Source organism: Ipomoea nil, unplaced genomic scaffold, assembly GCF_001879475.1.
Source record: "Ipomoea nil cultivar Tokyo-kokei standard unplaced genomic scaffold, Asagao_1.1 scaffold2957, whole genome shotgun sequence".
NCBI classification, from domain to species: domain Eukaryota; kingdom Viridiplantae; phylum Streptophyta; class Magnoliopsida; order Solanales; family Convolvulaceae; genus Ipomoea; species Ipomoea nil.
The window spans coordinates 3,340,027-3,349,967 of record NW_017619385.1 but is presented as its reverse complement, the minus strand read 5'-3'; the positions used below and the strand labels follow the sequence as shown (position 1 = coordinate 3,349,967).

General features: G+C 36.3%; 1 protein-coding gene and 1 long non-coding RNA gene across 2 annotated transcripts; one reads left to right on the top strand and one right to left on the bottom strand.

Moving 5' to 3' along the window:
* The first annotated feature begins 818 nt into the window (after positions 1-818).
* Positions 819-1,855, top strand: LOC109162773. The gene is made up of 2 exons (XR_002051153.1): positions 819-879; positions 1,787-1,855. It is a non-coding gene; the product is annotated as an uncharacterized LOC109162773 (long non-coding RNA).
* A 4,674-nt stretch (positions 1,856-6,529) lies between these two features.
* Positions 6,530-9,023, bottom strand: LOC109162735 (protein FAR1-RELATED SEQUENCE 7-like). Its single transcript, XM_019311419.1, has 6 exons — positions 8,997-9,023; positions 8,401-8,951; positions 7,959-8,355; positions 7,841-7,874; positions 7,046-7,451; positions 6,530-6,926 (listed from the first exon to the last, which is right to left on the bottom strand). Exons 1-6 carry the CDS (start codon positions 9,021-9,023, stop codon positions 6,530-6,532), a joined length of 1,812 nt encoding a protein of 603 aa, XP_019166964.1.
* Between the last annotated feature and the right edge of the window lie 918 nt (positions 9,024-9,941).

The window sequence follows — 9,941 nt, the reverse complement described above, 5'->3', positions numbered from 1 at the left end:
AGATAATGCTTCTCCTAAAACTACATCTATAGATTTTTTACTTGAAACTATACATTTACATGTTAATTGTCAATTATTGCATATTATATATTGCACCCATGTTCTAAGTTTGTGTTCAAGAAGGACGACTTTAAGTTTGAGTGATTTTGTTAAACCAATTAGAAAATGTGATAAATAACTTAGATACAATAAAAAATAAATAAAAAATTGACTTTAAAATATTGTGTGGACAAACATGAAATAACATGATTAACAAAAACATTTTAATTTTAAAAATAAAAAGATATTTTAAAATAGTAGAAAATATTATTAAGTTTTAATTTTGAAATGAATGGTTCAAATATTATTTTAAATAAAAATATTAATTAACATGATTGCATCAAATATTATTTCAAACAAAAAAACTCATAATTATTTTATATATAACAAATAGAAATAAATAATAAAAATCATGGGTCTAGCCCTAAACCGACCCATGAAAGGTACGGGCACAAGCACAGGGCCAGTCCAGGCAATCGTTATGTTGTGCATCTGTTTGCACCATACTTGGTGCATCCGGATTCACACGACGTCGTTTAGGGAGTAACGGTGCCGTTAGTGGCACCGTTTCACTCCACCAATCAGATTTTTTTTTTTTTTTTTAAATATACAACAATGCTCCTTCGTTTCTTCTCCATTGCATTTCACTTCCCGCACTCCCTTCCTTCTCCAACACGATACCCTCCGTAGACGCTTCAATCATCTCCATTTCCTTACCATTTCTTCAGCATTTTCTAGCTTTCACACACACTCGTCGTCGCTATTGTCGCCGGTGTCCAATCATCGCATATTCAACAACGCTTTCTCTGTAAACCAGAGCTCATCATCATCCTATAACAGGTATAAATGCATTTTACGTTGATACATAATGCATTTACACAAAACAAGCATTCATTTTGAGTATATGTTTATGAAATTTTAAACTAGGGTTTTATACTGTTTAATCTTGTATGAATGTATAGTTATTTGATTATTAACGTGTATGGTTATGATTATGGGTTTATGAGTATATTTATAAGTTTATGGAACTGTAGTTGTACAATTTTGGAAGTATAGTTGCACATTTATGGAATTGTAGATATACAGTTTTGGGTGTAGTACTCTGTTAACCTTACTCTGTGCACCAAACTGCATTCATGCCTTCTTAGCATAATTTGCCTTGTGGGTATACTTATGGAATTGTAGTTTTACAATTCTGGAAATATAGTTGTGTGTTTATGAAATTGTAGTTATAGAGTTTTGGATGTAGTACTCTGTTAACCTTACTCTGTGCACCAAACTGCATTGATGCCTTCTTAGCATAATTTGCCTTGTGGGTATACTTATGGAATTGTAGTTTTACAATTCTGGAAATATAGTTGTGTGTTTATGGAATTGTAGTTATAGAGTTTTGGATGTAGTACTCTGTGAACCTTACTCTGTGCACCAAACTGCATCAATGCCTTTTTAGCATAATTTGCCTTGTGGGTATACTTATGGAATTGTAGTTGTACAATTTTGGAAGTATAATTGTGCGTTTATGGAATTATAGTTATACAGTTTTGGATGTATTACTCTGTGAACCTTACTCTGTGCACCAAATTGCATTCAAATCCTTTTTAGCATAACTTGCCTTGTGGTATACTTATGAGATTATGGAATTGTAGTTTTACAATTCTGGAAGTATAGTTGTGTGTTTATGGAATTGTAGTTATGAAGTTTTGGATATAGTACTCTGTTAACCTCACTTGATGTTTTTTATTTGCAGAAATGGATGAGTCAGGTGTGGCAGATGACGCTACGCTTGGTCAATTTGTGAAGTCTGTAAAAAAGAGAACAACCAGAGCAGTATTGAGCTCACAAGCTGCTCAACTCACCCCTGCCCAGGAAGATCAAGCAGAGCCTTCGACAAGGCAACAACCAGCAGCTGTAAAAAGAAAGAGGGCACCACCACAAAAGCGAGAGAGAGTACGGGACCCTGATGTGAATTACTTCAGTACACGAATGGGTCCCAAGCAAATGTATGACCTTGTCCAGCGTCTAACACAAGACCAAAAGGATGCTGTGATTGATATGGGTTTTGGAGGGCTGCTGCACCTACAATTCTCAAGCAATTACTCACAACTTGTTGAGTATCTCCTGCAAAGGTTTGATGTTTTCAAATCAGACTTCATATTGGATGGTGACCATCTACATGTCGGTGAAGAGGATGTTGAATACATCTTGGGACTCCCCCGGGGGAAGAGAGATGTTGAGGAAGGTACAAAGAGTGAGGAAAATTCTACAGTTGCATATAATAAGGACCTGACTGAGTGGAGGAAAAGATGGAATGTCAGGTCAGGGTCACCCATAACAACAAAGATGCCTGATGAAATAATCAGGAGAGGTGACCATGGAGATGCCTTCAAGAGAGACTTTGTGGTGTTTGCTGTCTCATCTCTGCTCCGGGGAAATACTGGAAGATATGCCAACTATCGAGTTATCAAGTCATTGCTCAACATCCGGGCAATCTCAAGACTTAATTGGTGCAAGTACACGTACAAGTCTTTAATTGATTCGTATGACATTTACAAAGACTCTCCTACCAGATCCTTTGGAGGTCCAATGGTATTCATCCTGGTAATATCCCATTATACATAAAATGTTCTAATTATGGAATTATATTCATGCAATTATGGAATCATAGATATGCAATTCTGTATGTGTGGTTATGCCCTTATGGATGTGTAGTTTTGTAATTGTGGAATTGTGGTTTTCCAATTATGGAATAATAGTTTTACAATTATGGAATTATAGTTATTCAATTATAGATGCGTAGTTTATGGATTATGGAATTATAGTCATCTAATTATAGAATTATAGTTATGCAATTATGGAATTATAGATATGCAATTCTGGATATGTAGTTTTATAATTATGGAATTATAGTTATGCAAATAAGAATGTGTATCCATACAATTTTAAATATGTAGTTATTCAATTCCTTAACATACTCTTCTGTAATTCTTGAAGCTCTTTTACTTTGACCGAGTACAGTTCAGAGGCATGACCGTCAACCGCACATTCCCAGCAATAAAAGCTTGGACAAAAAGCCTTGTACGCAAGCGAGTATCGGCTGAGATAAAATCAGGGGGTTTTGGTAAGGGCAAAGTTATCCCTCAATTTCAGAGACCTACTGCCATTGCATCTACATCATCACCCCGACCTGCACCTCCTCCTGCTGCAATACCAAGGCCAGTGTCCAGCCCTGCTGCTACACCAACTATTCCAACTCCATCTGTGCCTCTGACAAATGTTGACCGAGTAACAAATGTGCTTCAACGGCTTACAGCAGATGTCCTTGAGTTCGGTCAGGTCATGTCTGACATTGGCAAGCAAGGGGCCCCGGTTGAAATCATGAAGAGGGCTTTTTCAGGAATATCAACAATGCTGAGTGCTGCAAGCACAATTCAACCGACTCCTAGCCCAACTGCCTCGCAATTGGATGACATCTTCTTCGGAAGTGAAAGCTTCACATCAGCAGTTGATTCTCTGGTAGCAGCTTTTGAAAAAACAAGAAAGGAAATGGAAATAGAAGTCCCATCGTTTGAGCTACTTGGACGCTCTACACCAACCCCACCACCATCTCAACAGCAGCCTTTGGACACCTTGGTGGATAACATTGTGAGGAGTGCAGGAGTATCAACCTCAACAAAGAAGGAAGCAACTCCATTACTAATCAGAGTGCCATTCGAAAAATCCACCACTCCTACTACCCCTGCTGCCCAAGCTGCTGCTGAGATTGATGAATTTGATAAGTAGGTTACTGCTTTCTTATGCAGATTTAGACTATGAATATGGTTTTCAATTCATCAATAATTATGAATATTAAGTTTGATTAATATGAATATATTCTTATTCAACTATTGACGTTGATTTCTTTACAATTATGGATATGTATTTCTCAAATTATGGACATATAGTTTATAGATTATGGAAATGTAGTTATACAATTCTGGAATTATACTTGTGGGGTTATGAACTGCCTCTGTTTTTTTCTGGACAACAGGGCTATGGAAGAAAGTGAATCTGATGTTGAGGATGTTACTGTGAGAAAGAGACCTGTGCGCAAATTCAGGAACATCCCGCTTCATTTGAGGTCACCATATTGGAATAAGAACAAAGGCTCCATCAATAATGCAACTCCCAAAGAAAAGGTTTTTTCAAACTACGCATTTTTGGAAGCATCAAGTGAGCACCCGGGAGGGTATGTTTCCATCCACCTATTTTACTTAAATTTTATTCATTAATTTATGTTCTTATATTTATTTATTTACTGTATTATAGAGAGACATTGTTCAAATATGGTGATTACTACTTGACAAGGGACGATTTTGCAACTATGTGCAATGGTGAGCTACTGAGCAGCTTCCTAGATGTCTGGTCCCTACGTTTTACATTGCTGAACATGCCCCGTGCGGTTGGGGAAACAAAGCGGGTCTACTTCTCCACCCTAGTACATGTAAGTGTTCACAAATTATGAATATATAGTTTTTAGATTATGGATATGTAGTTATTCAGTTCTGGATGTGTACCTGTGAACCCCTGGTTTTATAGTTTTGTAATTCTGGAAGTATAGTTATGCAATTATAGAACTATACTTATGCAATTATGGAATTGGTTATATGCAATTATGGAATTATTTATATGAAATTATGGAATTATAGTTATCCAATTATGGAACTATAGTTGTACAATTCTGGAAATGTATATATATAACTCTGTATGTATAACTTTAACATTTTCAACAAATATTATTTGGATTATGACTACTCATTCCTGCATTTGTATGTGCAGCTTCAAATTGATCCCAATGACCAGTGGATGAAGGATCTCCCAACTCACATAAAAATGAAGAATTTCAATGAGAGATTGAGCTATGAAATAACCAGCTTCGGGAACCTAGACATCAGTGATGCAGATCTGGTAAGTTCTATTACCCATGTCCAATTTGACTTTATCATGTCCAAAAAAATACTAACATTGCTTTAACTTTGAATTGGAATTAGATATTTTTCGCAGTTCATCGCCATGGTCACTACTTCTTGGTCTGCTTCAATGTGAAAGAACATAAAGTACAGGTCATTGACAACAAGGAGTTACCAGCTGGTGTTTCGGAGAAGGACAAATATGGCAACTGCCCACACTTATTGGTAATTTTGATAAAAAAAAAAAAAAAAAAAACTTGACATTCTTACCATTACCTATCTATTGACTTAAAAGCATTATTAACACTAAATTAACTTTTCTGACCAGATTGAAGCATTCAGTAGTTACCTTAAGGCCGAGTGTCACTCCTTGTATGTGAAATTACAAAAAGTTGATATAAAGTACCTTAAGTTGGACTGGGCAAACACTAAAAACGTCACTGATTGCGGGATCTATGTACTCCGGCATATGGAGACATTCCGAGGGACTCTACAAGACTGGCAGCCAGGATTCAAGAAAAATATGCGCTTGAATGTAAGACTACCATACATATTATAGTTTCAAAATACATTAAAAAATAAATAAAACTGCAAATGACTAATTACTTAATGTTCTTTGATTATAGGCAAGCTTCATGTGTGAACTGCGAGCGAAATATGCTGCCAACCTCATAAAGTGGAGAATGAATGAAGTCAGGGGGGAGGTTCTGCAAGCGGCCAAAAGAGTTTCGAAGAAGAATTGAATGAATATTCTTCAACATGTTGACTGAATTCTAAACAATTAGAAAGTTTTTGTGAACTACACTGACAATGTGACTTGTATTTTGTGAATGTGAATGCATGATGTTAATAGCTGAATAACAATTTACATCTGATCTATGCACCTCTTTCTCTTTTCTTTTCTTTTCTTTTCTTAACTTTTTTTTTTGTTTTCATGTATCAAATCTATAATTGCATGACTACTATAAATCCAGAATTGCAAAACTATAGTTCCATAATTGCATAACTATAATTCCATAATTTTATAATTATAATTCCATAATTGCATATAAACAATTCCATAATTGCATAACTATAGTTCCATAATTGCGTAACAATAATACCATAATTGCAAAACTATACATCCATACTTGCATAACTATACACCACAATTTCATAACTACAAATTCCATCACAATGGGGACTACACATGCATAAATGCATAACTATATTTTCATAATTGCATGACTATAATTTCATAATTGCATATCTTTCATAATTGCATGACTACAATTCCATAATTGCATAACTATAATTCCATAATTTCATAACTATAGTTCCATAATTGCAAAACTACATATCCAGAATTACAAAACTAAAAGTCCATAATTGCATAAAATCAATGATAACAACTTGTATTTCTCAATCTACACCTACATTGTCATCTAAACCCTTACTAAACTGAACAAAATCTGAACTTGAAGAACTTGGATGTACAAGGTATCCATCCCCAGCAAGCTTGGATATGTTTTCCAACACCAAAGACTGAACAGCACCATTTGTACTCAATGCAGCTTTATTTGCAGCACTCCTTCTCCCCTTGCAAGACTGTACTTCTTTTCAATAACACCACTCCTCCTTTTGTTACGCTCACCTTTCAATCTCCGGCTTGAAGGATTTTGAACACCACCACTTGAAGATGAAACACCACACTCTTCAATATGCACATGCCCAACCTCGGCTTCAACCTTTTTCTTTACATCATCAACAGCCTCGTCACACAGTTTCCTAGCTACGCTGCTATCTTGACTAGACACAACTAATCTTTGAAATTTTCTACTAATATCGAACACCCAAATTGATGGAGGAACACCGACATTATAAACCATAGAATCAATGTTGACATTCCTACCATCAATAACCTTTTTAGTCCATCTTTTAAGTATATATTTGTCGGGAATACTAGAAACACAATGTACGTGAAGAATGCGTATACAATGACAACATAGAATTCCCAACTCAGACATCAACTTGCAACTACAAGAAATGTCCAAGTTGACTGCGTTAAAACTACCTCATGCCTTATAATATCTATATCTGGCCGCCACACATGATACTTCTGTTGACGGCCATCATTCAACACCATCTCTTGATGACACGCACTGCCTTTCATGAATTGTTCCTCAAACAGAAAATATATCTCAATCGTGTATACCTCTCTAGCATGTGAAAGAAGTTTCACATGCTCCATCATCATAGCGGGTACCCCTTGAGCACACCGAAAGTCTTCACCGTTCTCTTTACTTCTCCATTCAGAAATTACGCTTACAAACGATGAATAGAAATCACAAAGACCCGCTGTCTTGGACAACCTTCTAGAAATCGAATGATTTGTAGTTTCACTCCTTTGTGATGATAGAATGCCCCCAGAAAAATAGTCCTTGTTAAATGCTGGACACCACTTCTCCCTACAATCATATAGCTTTTCTAACCAAGTATTCTTGTGACATTTATAGTCAGTCACCAACCTGAAAATGGTAAGACAAAATCCCAAATGTTTATGAAGCAGAATATTAACAAGCAGCATCACCACATCTAACACAAACTCAGAATTTCTATTGCTATATATCCATAATCGGTATACTATATATCCATAATCGGAATACTATATATCCATAATCCATATACTACATTTTCCGGCACCACCACTAAAGTTCAACTGTTATATATCCATAATCGAAATACTATATATCCATAATTGATGCACTATACATCCATAATTACTATACTATACATCCATAATAGTTAAACTATACATCCATAATTCATATGCATATGAAACGTAATGCAATAAAAACGATTAATTACTAACATACCTTGTCCAATAGAATTGAAATTCAGCTTCAGTCTCTGTGTATTTCAACACGTAGTTAAACATATCCAAGAAATCCTTATTGTTCCTTAACGTCTTGATATGCTTCTTTGAATTCTCACCGATATGCCATATGCAAAGACGATGACGTGATGTTGGAACACTTTAGATATAGCAGCAGCCATAGCTGCACATTGATCTGTCATAATAGTCTGCGGAGACTTGCCACGCATTGATCTTGAAAACGCTTTAAACAACCACACAAACGATTCTATCCACTCGTTCATCAAAAACCCGCATCCAAACATTACATTCATGCAATGGTGATTCATCCCTACGAAAGGGCCACAAATCATATCGTATTTGTTTGTGCGATATGTCGTATCATGCACTAACAAGTCCCCAAACACCTCGTAATCTCGTCTCATTTGACCATCCCTCCAAAAAAAACTGCACAACCTTGCATCCAAATCAAGTTCAAAATCAAAGAAAAAATCAGTCTCGGTAGACTGCCTCCTCCTAAAAATTTCAATTAAAGAGTTAGAATCCGTTCCATCCAATCACTTGACAGTATCCGCAGCCATTGAATTATAAGCATCTCTACTGGTGAAACCAACTAAAGGGGACCCCCCTGATTGGTGTTTTAGGAACCTAATACCATCTGCCAATGCAACACCACTGTCCTTCAAACCTTGTAAATATAAGAGCTGATTATCTCCGACACTCCTATGTGAACGAAGTAGATGACTCTTGTTGAACACACATAACTCGTGATTGTGCACTTTCTCGTGTTTTGTAACTGTCCACAACCCATCATCACCCACGTCAAATTGAACAAACGTTCTACACCCTATCCTTGTGTCAATTTTGGAATAAGCCTTAACCCCACTGTTAGCTTTATAACTAGCCTTAGAACAACAAAATTTCTTCATTTGAATTGTGTTCGAAGATCCCTTGTATCGTTGATGACCCTTCCTCACACTAAAACGAAGTCTATATGCATAACTGTTATACACCTCAAAAGCCTCATCAGCATTACTTACTACCAAACCAACCAAATCTTGATCAACTGCAAATATAACACAATAATAACCATTTCCATTAACATATAATTCCTAACCAGAATTTGCTAATTAAAAGGTAAACCACTATGAATAAACCTGGAATTGATGAAGATCCATCAACATCTACATCTACTTGATCTGAACTCACTGAACCATCCACAATGCCTTCACTAACTACATTATATAGACATGGTGAACATTAATTCAAACTGTTCATCAAACAGTTCATCAAACAGAAAAAACAGAGTGTTTACAGATTCTGTATATATAGTTATATGATTATGGAAATATAGTTATACAATTCTGGATACACAGTCGCAACAAACTGCCAAAACAGAGTACCCCCTAATTCTGAATATATAGACATGAAATTCTGGAAATATAGTTATGAAATTATGGAATTATTGTTTTCAAATTCTGAAATTGTTGTTATACAATTATGGAAATTACTTACGTGATTTTGCACAACTATTTGCAGATTCTAGACACAAACATCACTGCTAATCACATAATCATACAAAAAACCAAAAGGAACAATTGCAAAAACAATAACAAGATCACCTTGAATCGAATGCCAATCACCAACTGCGGAATTCGTCTGCTCTGTTCCATCCTCCATCTAGCAATCACTTTGTAATTCCCGATCCCCACTCCGATTTCGATTTGCGATTGCGATTTGCGAATGCGATTGAGATTGCGATCGCGATTCCGGTGATATCGAATGCTAATACCACAGCGAACAACTGCCAACGATCGAGTTTGAAACTTGGAAACAAACTCAAAAGGAAGTAAACGCCGTTAACGGAATTTTTTTTTTTTTTTTATAAAACCCCGCGTCATTAGGCTAAAACGACGTCGTGTGGATCTGTATGCACCATGCATGGTGCATACAGATCCACAGCATAATTTGCCTTGATTTAGGCCGTGCCGGGACTGGTTAGGGGCGTGGGCTGTGCATGAACTCGGTTCCAGACCAGTTTCAAGTTGGGCACCGGGCTTGTTTTTAATAGGACCTGGACCGGCCTTGTACAAACTGGTCCC